Source organism: Schistocerca gregaria, chromosome 1 (assembly GCF_023897955.1).
Source record: "Schistocerca gregaria isolate iqSchGreg1 chromosome 1, iqSchGreg1.2, whole genome shotgun sequence".
Taxonomy (NCBI): domain Eukaryota; kingdom Metazoa; phylum Arthropoda; class Insecta; order Orthoptera; family Acrididae; genus Schistocerca; species Schistocerca gregaria.
Window position 1 is genome coordinate 970,858,070 of NC_064920.1, and position 17,652 is coordinate 970,875,721.

Here is a 17,652-nt window from a genome sequence, read left to right on the forward strand (position 1 = left end):
TACAGTGTAATTTATTTTCTGTGCATTAAGTTATTTTAAACAACTGTAAAATATAAAGAACATTTACAGCATTATTTGTGTACACAAAGAAGGTTTTCACACTCTTCTATGATTTAATTCATACAGTAGGACAGTCATTCACCCCATAACGAACAGCTGATTTTATATGTAATTAAGTACAACATTTATTGCTAGGAGAAGATTGTAGCACTTACATTATTATTTGTTATTTCCAAGTTGTATGCATTTTTATGTATAAACTATTGTTTAAGCCACTTTCTGAAAGTACTTCCTGCCAACATCTTAAGATCATTTTGTAGCAAATTGTGGAAAACATCTCTCATCAACACCTACAGCTTCTTTGACATAAATGATTTTTTTTAATCTGCTGGTACCCACATGAAATCTGTTTTATGGCAGATACCATTGTTGTGAATTTGCACATTACTATTTATGACCTTAATGTCTTCTTTCACTAACATAATTAATATTTGTTTCTCCTATTGGCTCTAAAGAAACATTTACATGCCAAGATCACTAGTAAAGTATTTATTTGGCTTAGGTAACCATTTTTGGCAAGGCTATATTGCCTCTTTGGATCTTAATGTTTTATAACAGTACATCATCAAGCACAAGATCCAAAGATGTCAACGTAGCCTTGCTGAAACTGCTTATCCAAGTCTTACTAGCCACCTTGCATTTGGATGCTTCTTCAGAGTACACCCTGCTGCAGGTTGCCCCCACACTGATACAATGTTGGCAATGCTATTTTGCCTCTTTGGATCTTAATGTTTTACAACAGTACATCATCAAGCACAAGATCCAAAGATGGCAACGTAGCCTTGCTGAAACTGCTTATCCAAGCCTTACTAGCCATCTTGCATTTGAATGCTTCTTCAGAGTCCACCCTACTGCAGGTTGCCCCCACACTGATACAATGTCAGGAATACATAATGTATTTTTCTATGATTACTTTTATTCTGTCCCTCTCAAATTGAGCTCCTGCGTTTTCAATGACGTTTTGATCCCGTTCATTAAGGTTGGGCTCACTACCTGCCCAAAAGATACCAAATGAGTCTTTGGCATGCATAGTTTTTATTGGATAAAATCAGCATTTGAGTACTAGGTCACATTAGAGGAGCATAGCTTTTATCAGAACAGTTGCTTTTTTCTTAATGTGATAAACCTATATAAAATAATTTAGAAGTCATTCCCATAAGCATATGTATAAGTAGAGTAAACCTAGTCAAAATTTGTTGTTATCTTACATTATGGGAGTAGTCTACAGTTGCTGCTTCTGCATATTAATGTGTAATTTGATTCATTCCACATCCAAGTATTCCCTCCTGCATGACACGATTTGTGGAACATGATATATAGGGGAAGATGGGGCACTGTGTAACAAAAAAGTTATTTTCATAAATTTTGACAAAAGTATTTGTGAAGACATTTTTCTTTTATGTATTTTTTTAAGTATCCCTTAACAATCATTTAAAGCTCAAAGACTGAGTGACGCTTTGAAATTGGTGTAGTTACTGAGCATGTTAAGTATGAATGTAAATTGTTACAATGTTTCCCAGTGCGGGGTAGAGTGTAACACATACTAAGGTACGGTGTAATAAGCATGACAACCCATATTCATATTGGCGTAACTTGTATTATTCAACTGTTTCAGAATACAAGCTACAATTAAATGCTAGACAAAACTAATATTTAAAATCTTTGAAAATAATTTCAATTTTTTTACAACATTCACTGGATATAAAAATTCAAGACATCCCTGCAGCCTTTTGGTTTTCCCAAAAACCATTGTCAGAATGTAAACTTTCATGGCTGTAAATGTCACACTTATTAAAATATACCAAGCTATTTTGCTATGGTCAGATGAATTTCTTGTTCAAAACTAACAACAAGAAGTTCATCCCATCGTGGCACAAGAGCCCAGAATATTTAAATAAAAACCATTGCTACATTTTTTGTGAGACATATGTTGTATTAGCTGCATGTAGATATAACAAAAGTGACTGACCCCATTGCATATGTTGTCATAAACACCTTCTAGTACCAGTACCAAATACTCCAGCCCTACCATTGGCAAAACGTATCTATAATGTGAAAAACCCTAGCCTGCTGTTAAGCATTCTGTGCCATGTATCAGCAAAGATTTGGGCACTCAGTTCACCAAACTGGTCAACAGGATTCTCTCTTCCAACACCAATGTACTTCGAATCCATACAAATGGGAAATAGATATCCAAAACGATATTGTTTATGAAATACTTGTGTGACACTTCCTAGAATATTGCTGAGGGGTGTGGGCCCCAAACTAAATTGTGAGTTAGACAAATGAGAATATTTCTTACAACATAGCCTACTAGCCACTGTCCCACACCCAGCTACATCCTTTTCCCATGCCTCCCACTTTACACCATTAATCTACACTCACACTTTCATCTCTAATATCCCCCTCCTCTTCTTCCATTCTGTCTATCCCTCCCAATCTATTTTTCCATGTCATGTGCCACTCGTGATCCCCCCCCCTCCACACACACACACACACACACACACACACACACATACAGACTGCATACACATGATCAGTACTTCAATATGCACAGTATTAGTATTTTGTAAGCAATCTTCAATTGTAGATAATTTGCAGTATCCCAGAATCATTTGCAGTACAGTGGAAATTACCCTCTGTCATGCACTTCACAGTTGTTTTTAGAGTGTAGATGTAATTGTAGATATCGTAGTTGTGGTCTTCAGTCCTGAGACTGGTTTGATACAGCTCTCCATGCTACTCTATCCTGTGCAAGCTTCTTCATCTCCCAGTACCTACTGCAACCTACATCCTTCTGAATCTGCTAAATGTATTCATCTCTTGGTCTCCCTCTACGATTTTTACCCTCCACACTGCCCTCCAATACTAAACTGGTGATCCCTTGCTGCCTCAGAACATGTCCTACCAACCGATCCCTTCTTCTAGTTAAATTGTGCCACAAACTTCTCTTCTCCCCAATCCTATTCAGTACTTCCTCATTAGTTATGTGATCCACCCATCTAATCTTCATCATTCTTCTGTAGCACCACATTTCGAAAGCTTCTATTCTCTTCTTGTCTAAACTACTTATCGTCCATGTTTCACTTCCATGCATGGCTACACTCCATACAAATACTTTCACAAACAACTTCCTGACACTTAAACCTATACTCGATGTTAACAAATTTCTCTTCTTCAGAAACGCTTTCCTTGCCATTGCAAGTCTACAATTTATATCCTCTCTACTTCAACCATCATCAGTTATTTTGTTCCCCAAATAGCAAAACTCCTTTACTACTTTAAGTGTCTCATTTCCTAATCTAATTCCCTCAGCATCACCCGACTCTATTCGACTACATTCCATTATCCTTGTTTTGCTTTTGTTGATGTTCATCTTACATCCACCTTTCAAGACACTATCCATTCCATTCAACTGCTCCTCCAAGTCCTTTGCTGTCTCTGACAGAATTACAATGTCATCGGCGAGCCTTAAAGTTTTTATTTCTTCTCCAGGGATTTTAATACCTATTCCGAATTTTTCTTTTGTTTCCTTTACTGCTTGCTCAATATACAGATTGAACAACATCGGGGAGAGGCTACAACCCAGTCTCACTCCCTTCCCAAACACTGCTTCCCTTTAATGTCCCTCGATTCTTATAGCTGCCATCTGCTTTCTGTACAAATTGTAAATAACTTTTCACTCCCTGTATTTTACCCCTGCCACCTTCAGAATTTGAAAGAGAGTATTCCAGTCAACATTGTCAAAAGCTTTCTCTAAGTCTACAAATGCTAGGAATGTAGGTTTGCTTTTCCTTAATCTAGCTTCTAAGATAAGTCGTAGAGTCAGTATTGCCTCACGTGTTCCAATATTGCTATGGAATCCAAACTGATCTTCCCCAAGGTTGGCTTCTACTAGTTTTTCCATTCATCTGTAAAGAATTCATGTTAGTATTTTGCAGCCGTGACTTATTAAACTGATAGTTCAGTAATTTTCACATCTGTCAACACCTGCTTTCTTTGGGATTGGAATTAATATATTCTTCTTGAAGTCTGAGGGTATTTCGCCTGTCTCATACATCTTGCTCGCCAGATGGTAGAGTTTTGTCAGTACTGGCTCTCCCAAGGCTGTCAGTAGTTCTAATGGAATGTTGTCTACTCCTGGAGCTTTGTTGCGACTCAGGTCTTTCAGTGCTCTGTCAAACTCTTCACTCAGTATCATATCTCCCACTTCATCTTAATCTACATCCTCTTCCATTTCCATAATATTGTCCTCAAGAACATCGCCCTTGTATAGACCCTATATATACTCCTTCCTCCTTTCTGCTTTCCCTTCTTTGCTTAGAACTGGGTTCCCATCTGAGCTCTTGATATTCATACAAGTGCCTCTCTTTTCTCCACAGGTCTCTTTAATTTTCCTATAGGCAGTATCTATCTTACCCCTAGTGAGATATGCCTCTACATCCTTACATTTGCCCTCTAGCCATCCCTGCTTAGCCATTTTGCACTTCTTGTCGACCTCATTTTTGAGACGTTTGTATTCCTTTTCGCCTGCTTCATTTACTGCATTTTTATATTTTCTCCTTTCATCAATTAAATTCAATATTTCTTCTGTTACCCAAGGATTTCTACTAGCCCTCATCTTTTTACCTACTTGATCCTCTGCTGCCTTCACCACTTCATCCCTCAAAGCTACCCATTCTTCTTCTACTGTATTTCTTTCCCCCATTCTTGTCAATTGTTCCCTTATGCTCTCCCTGAAACTCTGTACAGCCTCTGGTTTAGTCAGTTTATCCAGGTCCCATCTCCTTAAATTCCCACCTTTTTGCAGTTTTTTCAGTTTTAATCTAGAGTTTATAAGCAATAGATTGTGGTCAGAGTCCACATCTGCCCCTGGAAATGTCTTACAATTTAAAACCTGGTTCTGAAATCTCTGTCTTACTATTATGTAATCTATCTGCAACCTGTCAGTATCTCCAGGCTTCTTCCATGTATACAGCCTTCTTTTATGATTCTTGAACCAAGTGTTAGCTATGATTAAGTTGTGCTCTGTGCAAAATTCTACCAGGCAGCTTCCTCTTTCATTTCTTACCCTCAATCCATATTTACCTACTACGTTTCCTTCTCTCCCTTTTCCTACTGACAAATTCCAGTAACACATGACTATTAAATTTTCATCTCCCTTCACTATCTGAATAATTTCTTTTATTTCATCATACATTTCTTCAATTTCTTCGATATCTGCAGAGCTAGATGGCATATAAACTTGTACTACTGGGGTAGGTGTGGGCTTCGTATCTATCTTGGCCACAAAAATGCATTCACTATGCTGTTTGTAGTAGCTCACCCGCATTCCTATTTTCCTATTCATTATTAAACCTACTCCTGCATTACCCGTATTTGATTTTGTGTTTATAACCCTGTAGTCCCCTGACCAGAAGTCTTGTTCCTCCTGCCACCGAACTTCACTAATTCCCACTATATCTAACTTTAACCTATCCATTTCTCTTTTTAAATTTTCTAACTTACCTGCCTGATTAAGGGATCTGACATTCCACGCTCCGATGCATAGAACGCCAGTTTTCTTCCTCCTGATAACGACATCCTCTCGAGTAGTCCCCTTCCGGAGATCCGAATGGGGGACTATTTTACCTCCAGAATGTTTTACCCAAGAGGACGCCATCATCATTTAACCATACAGTAAAGCTGGATGCCCTCGGGAAAAATTATGGCCACTGTTTCCCCTTGCTTTCAGCCATTCGCAGTACCAGCACAGCAAGGCCGTTTTGGTTAGTGTTACAAGGCCAGGTCAGTGAATCATCCAGACTGTTGCCCCTGCAACTACTGAAAAGGCTGCTGCCCCTCTTCAGGAGCCACACATTTGTCTGGCCTCTCAATAGATACCCCTCCGTTGTGGTTGCACCTACGGTAAGGCTTTCTGTATCGCTGAGGCACACAAGCCTCCCCACCAACGGCAAGGTCCATGGTTCATGGGGGTAAGTTGTAGATATCAAAGCCTGTCATTTTCTTTGGCTACAAATGAGCCAGTGTGACTGTTTCATTTCAACATGCACTGTTACTCCAGTGTATTTTTAGAACATGATTAACTGCAGCTGGAATCCATCAATCTTGCAGTCAAAGACACATCAATTTTTGCAGTTGACAAAGTTCTCCTTCTCCTTTTAGTTTCTATGATATATGTTTTTGTCCACATTAGGGGACTGTGCCTGCTGCCACACAATCACCTAGAGGAAAAGGAAAGGAAGGGGGAGTATAATATGGGATAAGATAGGATAGGATAGGACAGGACAGGGCACTAGACGGGATGTTGTGAGACACACTTCATCTGGATCCTCTATGGAGACCTTTCCAGCTTGGAAGGCCCTGCCAGTAGTTAGACTACCACCAGTATAGCCCTCCACTTCATTGGGTCACGCAAACCCCCTCACCTACAAGGACAGTGTTTCATTAAGGTCGTGTCTCCTGAGGGGGACAGTTGACATAGTGCACAGCTATAAATTAATGTAAATTAAGTGTTACTTACAATTTTTGCAATAAGTTGCCATTTTTACCTCTTTGTTAGCCACTGACTGCTAATAACAGAACATACTCCACTGGTTGACACATGAAATCTATGAATGTGCTTTTAGCTACTAATGGCTACTAATACACAGTTTGTGGATTTTATTGAGTATTTCTTTTTTTTTACATTCAGCATAAAGATGTTTGAAGTAAGGTTTAATATCAAAAATAATTTAGTCAGGTCTTAAGATTTTGTGGTACTGAGCTTCCTGGAATCTTCTAGATAACTTAAAACTATGCAATATCATATTCGTGTCTTTAGCAATCAACATTCTACCAGAGGAGAGTCTTCGCAAGAGGTTAAGTACAGGTCCGGCACATTGCTTTTACCTGTTAATAATTCGTACAGAACACACATTAATAAGCATAAGTAGCCATTGCAGGTTTCTTTACAATGAGCACATAAAAGGGTCAATGAAGAAGCAAATTATTCATGTCAGCCAATCAATAAATTACTCAATCCTTCTTGTTTAATTACTATTTTCTCATAAATTTTGTACTACAGTAATAAGTTTTTCATTACTGTTAGATGATTTAATTTTGTTTTGTATCTATATGTATTATAAATAATCTGTCTGCATGTGAAGGACAGTCTCAGGAGCTACTGTAGGGATTTTGATTCAGTTTTCACTAATACCTAGAATAAGTCACAAGGAAGGTTTGTGTATACACACTGCCTGATAAAAAAAGTGAAGCACCCAAAAGAAAAGATTGATGTCAATGTAACTTCATACATGTACACATCAATGGCGAATTGGTAAATGACTGGAGCTGCAATTTTCTGTGACAGGTAGAACAGCCACCAAAGTGGATTAGTGTTGTTTGTGTTTAGTGTCATTACCAGGCCTGATAGAGTCTATAAGAGGCATGAACAGCATCTGTAGTTCAATTATCACTGTGAAGGACATGTAGATGCCACATATTCATCTGAGAGAGCATTATGAGTATTTGGCAGTTTGAAAGCAGCCCCATTGTGGGTCTCCATTGGCCCAATGTTGGATGCATGAGAATGTCAGGGTAGGCAAACACATCATCACGATTCCAACCAACCACAGCTAACCACCACAAGGGATGAGCACCATAGTACACACCAGGTACATCAGAAACCCTTAACATCTGCACTTTCCATCTGAAGACAAGTAATGAACTCACTGCTACATTCTGCACCATTGAAAACCACTGGTCCGAGGCTAACAGCAATCAGACAATAGAACTGCCATCCCACGTGTAGACTGCCATTAATATCACAACACAAAGAGCTGTATTTGGAGCAGTTCCATGACTAGGAAGCATGGGCATATTATGAATTGTAGTTCTGCACTATCCCAGATGGTCACTGTCAGCAAGTATGGTGGCGACCTGGGGAAGGGCCCCACTCTTCCAATGTTTTTGAGAGGCACGGCAGTATTACTCTTGGTGTCATGACATGGGGACCCATAAGGTATCACTTCAGTCGCAGGTGGTAGAGACTCAGGGAACACTGGTGGCAAAATGGTACATCACAGACCTCCTGCACCCTCATATGTTACGTCTCATGTGACAATATGGTGGTGCTATTTTCAACAGGATAATGTTTGTCCACACATGGCTTGTGCCTGTATAAACTGCCTGCATGATGCTGAGGTACTCCTGTACCCAGCAAGATTCCCCAGATCTGTCACCAACTGAACATGTGTGAAAGCAGCACAGAGATCAACTTCATACCAGCCTCAATACCCAGGCTGCAACAGATCAGTTACAGCAGTTATGCACCAGCATGCCCCTATAGAGAATACAGCAGCTTTATTACATTCTTCCCAACTGAATCAGTGCATACATCCAGACCAGAAAGGGTGCAACATTATACGGATAAGTGGGCTCATACTGACAAATTCTTCATAAATTTGACTCAGTTTTGTAATTACTGAAATAACATCACATACTTTCTCAAACTGTGAAGTTTCATTTTGATTCCTCCTCCACTTCTGGGTGTTTCGCTTGATGTGTGATACATGTATTGTTAGTCATTCTGTATTTAATTGCCATTTAGATTGACATCTCATGGCAATGATTGGAGCTTCGAGCTGGTCAACTGCATAGGAGGTGGTATCTGGTGGGAAAAGTAGTAAAGTAAACAGCTGTCACAACACAAGAGAGCACTGAAGCTTGACTTGAATGTATATATGTCTCAAATAGAATGATCAGTATTCAGGGATATGGCAGGAATGATAATCTGAAGCAAAAAAGTCTAGTAAACATGTGCTCTAAAATCCATACCATGAGCATTTCATCGTCAGTAGTGTGTAACGAATCTCTTCTACCACAAGCACTTTGTTTTCCATATTTAGAGAGGAGGTAGTGTAGACCAAAATAAGACAGAATTGTGTGATAAACATGGCCCATAAAATGCACAACTTACAAGTTATGAACACTTGTTCAGTAACAGAAGTGTATTTCATAGTAATAAAGATGAACAAGTGCTCATAGTTCATAAGATATGCCCTTTAGAATCCATAATTACTGGGCTTTTTGTTTCTTCTTTTAGTTCTTACTACCACTTCTCAAAATATGGATAGCAAAAGCTTGCAATAGAAGAGATTTGTTTACAGTATCGAAGATAAAGTGCTCATAGCTCACAAGGTATTCATTTTAGCACTCATGTTTACTAGACATTTTTGTTTGAATAATTGTTCCTGTCATATCCCTGAATACTGGCCATTCCTACTGAACATCATGTATGTATCTTTCACACAAGTCAGTACATACTAAAAATTAAAGCTCCCACTGTGTGTTTTTCTGTCTGTGTGTGAAGGCTAATGTCATGAACTACTGTAGAGGGGAGGGTACAGTTTTCACCAACAGACAGCCCAATAGAAAAGGAGGGTTTATAAACATAATTTATTACCAATGCTTCAGACAAATTGTCTGGCTGTAGATACTTAGTGCTACCCATTTGAAGCCAGGGCAGGTTGCTAGTAATCTTATATAATAGACTGCAGTGAAGCATTTTCAGTAGAAATACAGTAATGAAACAATGATATGTACAGCATCAAGGAACAAATTTTACTTATCAGTTTTGTCTGTTACTTTCACTGTAGTTTATCACAATGAAAGCAGATCCTAAGAGATGCAGATATTATGATTATTTTAGATAAACAGTGAATGAAAAAATGAATCAGATTTTGGGTTCACATATTTTGTATTAATACATTCTGTCCACAATTCTCAAGGCTGAAATTCAATGAATTTTTAATTAAAATCTTCATCTTGTTTCAGGGCCCATCACCATGATCTAGAAAACATCCCTGTTTTCATGTTGATTGGTGGTTTGTATACACTGACTAATCCAGATCGAGAATTGGCACTAAATCTGTACCGTGGATACTTTGCTTTCCGGCTTGCACACACTATTGTGTATGCAGTGTATCCAGTTCCACAGCCAGCAAGAGCACTTTGCCATTTTGGAGCACTATCGATTTGTGTCTTTATGGGATTTAAGGTTTTAAAGTTTTTCTATTAAGACAGATTGTTTGATTAAAGAAACACAATCATTAGCTCATACTTCCAGCATCTTTGTGTTACATGAAAAACGTGTACTATTATTCCAAATTAACAATGTTTACTTATTTATTTACTTAGTGTTTCACATTTGAATATATTTTGCTGTAATTTGGATTATTACAATCTGTCAATAGATTTAGCAGTTTTTCTACTTTTTTACAGGCATTATAAGTAAACAAATATGAATCATGTTTTGGAAATGCAATATATATTTTTAAGATTTGTAATGATTACAAAACTAAGCTACTTTAAGTTTCATTAATAAATTCATTCTTTTGTACGCACATTTAAGCTTTGTAAGTATAGTTGACAATAAAGTTCCAAAAGATTTGTTGTTAGGGAATGACTTTAACAATGGACTCACTTCATTACTGTATTCAAATGACTCATAGCATATTTGTAAACATTCTCCTCCTTAATGGCTCGATAGAATATGAAATATGTATAAATTTGGGTGTGGAATTTGACAGGAAACACATCACTGGGGCTATGCTAGCTATCACAAGTTAATTTTATATGCTGAATTCCTTACAAGTGTTCATTAACAAAAAGTTCTGTTGGTGCAATAAAACTTGGCTTTTTCCTATAACATTTACTGTTGGAACTGCTCCAATGCTACTTTATACAAAAAAATCTGATGTATATATGACAATAAAAAAGTGGATGTTGTAAGTCCTAGTCCATGCTAGTGAAGTGACCACGGCCAACACACATGATAAATGAGGCTCATACAAGGTAAGGAATGGATCAGCTTGGATGCATTGCTTCAGCTTCAGAAATGCTTGGTGATCATAGATTTCTTTTCTCCATAGTTGATCCAACGAATGGGCCATTATTGCAGTTTGGGGTATAAATTGGGGATAATGGTTATCTTTGCCCATAGAAACCTGCAGAACCTTTACATTCTTTGGCATTGGGATATGGGAAATAACTGTCATATTCTCTGACAGTGTAAGGAACTTCCACCTAAGTGTATATCCTATACTTAATTGAAGGCTGAAAGACACAGCATTTTGACATGTTACACTTAACGGGTAATCTGGTATATTGATAGAGGCTGTATAATTAAAAAAATGGCCTCAGAAGATTCATCAAATGGAAGTTGGAAATAAGGTTCTGAAAGATTTATCTTAGAGAAATACTAAGTTTAGAAAGTAATTCACCAGGATGCAGAAGGGGATATGAGTCAACAGTCAACTAAATTGTTACCTAATATCTGAAGTCCCAGAACGCACAGTGCACCACTAGAATTGCAAACAATGCATAAAGCTGATTCCCATCTGCTATAAGGAATCTAGAGTAGTAGTTGCAATCCCTCTAAGTGATCCAGTTTTATTTTTGCATCATCCCACAAGGCTATAAGTTTCAGGTGGCTTTTGAAAAATTTTGGTGTTTCTGGCTTTTTTAATGTAATGTGGCTGAAATAATTAGAAGCCTTTCCCAGGCCAGAAGAAAACAAGAGAATATACTGGAGACACAAAGAATCCATCTCTGCCCATGGGACTCCATTATGAATTAACTGAATTGATTGTTGGATACGAAACCCAAAGGTTGCACATGCATCAAGGAAAAAATATTTTTCATTGAGAGTTTTGCTACTGCAAAGGGAGGAAGTTTTCTGGTTACTTGCTCATAATTAATTTGATGATCAGTACAAGTCCACAGCTTTTCTGTTACTGATTTGAGGCTGTAGACCCCAATAGGAGATACATGATTTGATTAATAATTGAAGTTGAGGCCTCTGTATCAAAAACAAATGGAACTGGAATACTGTGAAACATCACTGAGAGTATGAGATGGAATAGTACTAACCTGGAATCTGTGATGTCATTTATTTGCATGGTCACACTTGACTTCCGATGGCTGTTATTTTAGCAGTTTCACTATTAGAGAGACTAAATCATGGAGCATTTGGCAGTCAAGATGATAGCTCTGATATATGATATCCTGTAGAAAAGACAGCACAAGCTGCTTGTGAAATCTTGAAAACTCTGGCAACACATAGTGCTTCAGCTAGAGAAGGATCTAACTGTTTAACACTTGAGCATGTACGTCACTGGTTGGTGCTAATTTGATCACTGTGTCACGAAAACTTTTATTTTCTCTTCAAACCCTGCATGTCTGTGATCCATGATACCTGACCATTGATCTTGCCTTGCAATATAGGAGGAACTCTAAATGAGCAGTTACCATATACATTTTTGTTGCAAAACGTTCATTTATAAGTGAGTTAACAGTGATTTCAGAATGAATTTTCATTCTGCAGCAGAGTATGCACTGCCATGAAACTTCTTGCCAGATTAAAACTGTGTGCCAGACTAGGACTTGAACCTGGGACCTTTGATTTTTGCAGGAAAATGCTTTATCGACTGAGTTACTCAAACACAACTCATGATTTGTCCATACGACCAGCACTAATGGTTCAGACAGAGAGACCAATTTTTGCAGTATAATAAAGCTGTAGGTTTGCAGATAATAAAGGATCTTGTTGTCTTTCAGAGTACTAAATATCACTTGCCTGGAACTGAAGTACTGTATGCTTTCTGTACACTTCCCATTCCTCTCGAGCTTCATTAAACAGCTGAAAAGCTAGGATTGCTGTACATGATTGCAGTCATGCTTTATGATCTCATATTGCTGACTGAGCTGTTGTTTACAGAGCTTAAAAATATGAGTATGGCTGATAGTGACACTCAGCAAAGTGGCCTTGTTAAGTCCTATTCTGGCATGGGGTGTGTTGTAGTTCAAACAACTTTGACTGCCACTGTTATAAGTCTAGTTCATGCACAACACAGGTTTTATTGGAAACAAATTAAGTACAAATAGATCAAAGAAAATAACAGCTCCTAATTCAGCTTGTACCAAACGAAACAAAGACTGTTATAGGTGCATACCTCCTTGCAAATAAAGTTCTGAATAAGCTTTGGTGTTGGGAAACACTGAAACTTTGTCATGCACTTTAATATGAACCACTCCCAGGCTACACACACACACACACTTGTCTTAGCTAACTGATGTGTATTATGTGCTCTCCATTGGACTGATTTATGATGGCCTTGTGGTGCTTAGGTGGATTTGGATGGGCGCACACACACACACACACACACACACACACACACACACACAAGCCCTCTCTTTGGTGTAGTCATAGTAGATCCACAAGTGATCAAATGAAAAACAGAGACCATACTGCATTAGGAAAATAGACATGTCCATGTGAAAACTAAATGCGAAGGCTGGGAATAACTGAGTGCAAATCAATATCCAGTAAATAGCCAACCATCGCATCGTAATCATAAGTCTGTTGGAGAGTGCACAGTACACATCAGTTAACTGAGACAAGCAAGACCAAGATAGTTTGTGGCAGTTCTTAAATCTGCTACTGTTGTTTACCGGTGTGCCCTGGCACCAGCCAGTGACCTTGCCAGAAGTATGCATTACTATAACAGTGGATGCATCAAAACATCCAGCAGGATGTTAACATTTCTACATTATTCAGTCAGATATTTGTCTACTTTTATCTGCTATGAAGTTTAATTTAGTTTAGTTGGCTAATTTTATGTTCCATGAGCCACTTGTATACCATATGAATAAAGTGAATCAAACAATGGAAACATCAGGTAGGAATATCAACAATGTAGGAAATGACACATTGCTACTTATCATAAAGAAGAAACATCAAGTTGCAGGTAGGCATAATTAAAAGACACTTAAATAAAGCCTTCAGGCACAGCCTTCATCAGTAAAAGAGAGACACACACTATTTACATACACATGCAAGCACACATCATGCATGCATGAGTGCCAACTCCAGCATCTCAGCCTGAGATGCTGGAGTTAGCGATCATGTGTGGATGAGGTGTGCTTGCATGTTTATGTGAATAGTGTGTTTCTCTCTTTTACTGATAAGCCTAAGGCCCAAAGCTTAATGTAAGTGTCTTTTAATCATGGCTGTCTGCAACTTAACGTGTCTTCTTTATGGTACCAGCAGCGGCAGCAGAATCAAAGGTAGCAGGACCAACTCCTCCAGCAGTATCTCCACCAAAAGTAGTAAAAACATCAAGAACAGTTACAGCAACACAACAAATACAGTAACAGCTCCATCAACTGCAGACCCAGCCCTAATACCAACAGGAAAATCAACAGCAAAAGCAACAGAACCATTAGCAACAGCAGAACCATCCACAACAGCAGCAGAATCAACTCCAATATTAGCAGAACCAGCACTGCCAACTAAAAAAACTTCAGAGAGCAGACAAAAACCAGTGCCTTTATCCCATCTAAATGATTTTTAGTGGAAACCAGAAAGAGGAGGAAGCCCACGAGAGAAACAGAGATATGACCTTATTTAAGTTGGAAAAGCAGAGAAATCTACAACAAGGTATTTACAATATTAAAATAATCCACCAGAATGTATAGGGCTTGAGCAATAAATATGAACAATTAGACGTGTTTGTAAATGAAACTGTGCCTTATGTGCTTGCATTTAGTGAACATTGGTTATCTGATGCCAAATTAGACCTCTAAACATGGTACTAGCTAACAAGCTTTGCAGATCATTTATCAGGTGTTGGGGTGTGTCAGTGTGTGTAAAAAGCACATTTGATTTTAATTCTATAAATGTAAGTAAATATTCATTAGAAGGGACAATTGAATTATGTGCAGCATGTATAAAGATACCAAACGATGAAATTTCTGTTATTTGTTTATATAGACCACCAGGTGGAAACTTCGAAGTTTTCTTAGCAAAGTTTTGTGACATGATAGAAAATGTTTTTATATCACACCTGAGTAAGTTAGTAATTATAGGATATTTCAGCATAAATGCATTAGCACATAAGTTACACACTAGACTATTCAAGTATATTCTGCTTGAATATAATGTAAGATACCTGATAAACGTCGCAACCAGGGAGACTTAAACATTCCAGTCTGTAACAGACAACATAATCACTGGTAGTCATCTATACAATCATACATTTTTTGTTATTATAAGTGCTGTGTCATACCACCATGCAGTAGAACTAAATGTGAACATAAAAAAGATTCCTGCACACAATTGCTATAGATATATTAGGATGAATACAGCCCAAAATATAACTCATTTGAATAACATGCTAAGGAATGTGGATTGGGACAGTATTCTAATGACACATTATAGTTATGGCAAATTCTCAAGAGAACTATACTACATTCTCGGCCGAGCTTGCCCATTAATAAAAAAGAGAATTCAGTCACATGCCGTAACCTGAAACTGGATATCAAGTTCACTCACTGAGGCTAGAGAAAAATCTAAGATGGTATGAGTATGCTATGTTAAATGACATGAGTAATAAAAAATTAAGAGAAGAGTTCAAAAAGTATCAGAAATACTATATACACCTACCTATTTCTGTAAAACAGAAACATTTTGTTAGTGTCATTCAAAACTCAAATAATATCTCCAAAACATCATGGTCACTAGTAAATAGAGAAATAGGTAAATCTGGGAAGCACACAACTGAAAATCATTTCTGATATGTGGCACAATAGAAACTGATCAGAATAAGGTAGCAGATCTATTTAATAATTACTTTGCTTCCACTGGCCCCAGCATAAACAATCAGATTAAAAATCATAAATACAAATTCAGAGGAACACCTGTGTCAGGAAGTAAATTTTAGACACCAACAAGTGAAGAAGAAATAATTAAAATAGTGAGTAGCTTAAAGATTTCTCATGGAGCAGGATATGATTGTCTTAAGAAATGTATACATAAAATTGCATCACCTTTACCAGCAATTATCAACTTTCATATGGAAGATGGTCTATTTCCAGATGAGTTGGAAATTGCTCAAATTGTGCCAATTTTTAAAAAAGGCAACAGAAATCTAGTAGAAAACTTTCAACCCATATCTGTTCTTCCAATAATATCCAAAATCTTTGAGAAGGTAATATACATAATAATCTGGAACTTCCTGGTATGCAAAAAAGCGATTTCTAAGGGGCAGTATGTTTTTGTCAAGGGGTCATCCACCATTACAGCAGCATCCAACTTAATCGAAGATGTCACTCGAGCAATAGATAATAAAGAAAATGTATGTGGCATCTTTCTAGACTTACAAAAAGCATTCGACTGTGTTTATATGACCATATTGCTGGACAAACTGTGGAACTATGGCATTCGAAGCACAGCCCATAATCTGATTAGATCCTACTTGACAAATAGGAAGCAGTTTGTGTCTATTAGCACTAGAGAGGGAACATACAAATCAAAGACCAATGACATTGAGTTTGGTATTCAACAGGGGTCAATATTAGGACCACCTCTTTTTATTATTTATGTTAATGATATTCAGTCTATAACAAACCCCACTACAGCTATCTTATATGCAGATGATACCACACTAATATGCCACAATCCAAGCTACTTGCAGCTCAAAGTGGAATTCAATACTGCATCAGGCATAATTCTGCAATATTTTAATGAAAACAAACTAAAATTAAACACAGATAAATCATTCTATATTGAATTTGATCTTGGGAGGCAAAAAGCTCATGAAAACCAAATTTTAATGGGTGATGAATGCATTAAAAAAAACACTCGACCAACTTTGTTGACCTGGCACTTGATGCAGAATTAAACTGGTCTGATCACGTAAATTATATTTGCAAAAAGGTATCTACTACCATATATGCCCTAAGAATACTGACACCTTTTTGTAACATTACGATTCTGAGGCACATATATTTTGCACTATTTGAATCCCATCTAAGCTATGGGAGAGAGGTATGTGGATCCAGCAGTAAAGGTAATATGAAAAGTGTGCTTATCCTAAAAAAGAAGGCACTTAGAATTATGGGCAGAAATGTGCCAGGAAGTCCTTCAGAAATTTGTTTAAAGAATTTAAAATACTAACTGTTCATAACCTGTATGTGTGTGAGATCATCATTATGGCAGTAAACAGTAACAAATCACTTAACCCTTTCATGCCAGTGCCGTGATTGTTGCGTCATGTGCTGTGGACGAGTGCCAGTCCCATTCGGCTGTGCCTCTTGAACGGTGCATTTTTCGAGCTTCACACGGCGCTACTCTGTCCAGCTTTTACACTCGTAGTGCCAAATCTGGAGTAACACATGTACCTGATGTAGAAACAGGTACAATAGGTGTTTTATGTTCATCGTCAGACTCAGACAATGATTTCCTCTCATCTTCAAAGTCACTACCCAGTATGAGAGAAAGAGCTTCACCCACAGTATATAGCATATCTGCCATATCACTTCTACTAGGAACTAATTTCATATTAGAAACAAGGTGGGAAATGAGCAGAGCAACTCAAAATACCTTGCAAACATTTCAGAAATGTAGAACTCATAAATGTTAACAATATTGGGCGCAGATTCCACACATAACATGGATTGCACGTTAACACCATGGGGAAAAAACTGCTCGTCGGAAAAATTGAAGAAATTATCATCAAGAGGGATCAAAAACTCACAAGCAAAATCATC

The 17,652-nt window shown here is 37.7% G+C and overlaps 1 protein-coding gene and 1 long non-coding RNA gene across 3 annotated transcripts in view; one reads left to right on the forward strand and one right to left on the reverse strand.

Moving 5' to 3' along the window:
- LOC126276695 (microsomal glutathione S-transferase 1-like) overlaps positions 1-10,743 on the forward strand; it is a 46,827-nt gene extending 36,084 nt beyond the window's left edge. Inside the window, exon 3 of the mRNA XM_049977297.1 lies at positions 9,877-10,743. Coding sequence (XP_049833254.1) covers positions 9,877-10,120 — 244 coding nt within the window. The 3' untranslated portion in view covers positions 10,121-10,743. The remainder of the gene's footprint in view (positions 1-9,876) is intronic.
- Positions 1-15,094, reverse strand: part of LOC126276711 (uncharacterized) — a 172,761-nt gene extending 157,667 nt beyond the window's left edge. For both annotated transcript variants that reach the window (XR_007550608.1, XR_007550609.1), the window contains exon 1: positions 15,054-15,094. This is a non-coding gene — a long non-coding RNA (uncharacterized LOC126276711). The remainder of the gene's footprint in view (positions 1-15,053) is intronic.
- Positions 15,095-17,652: the final 2,558 nt, after the last annotated feature.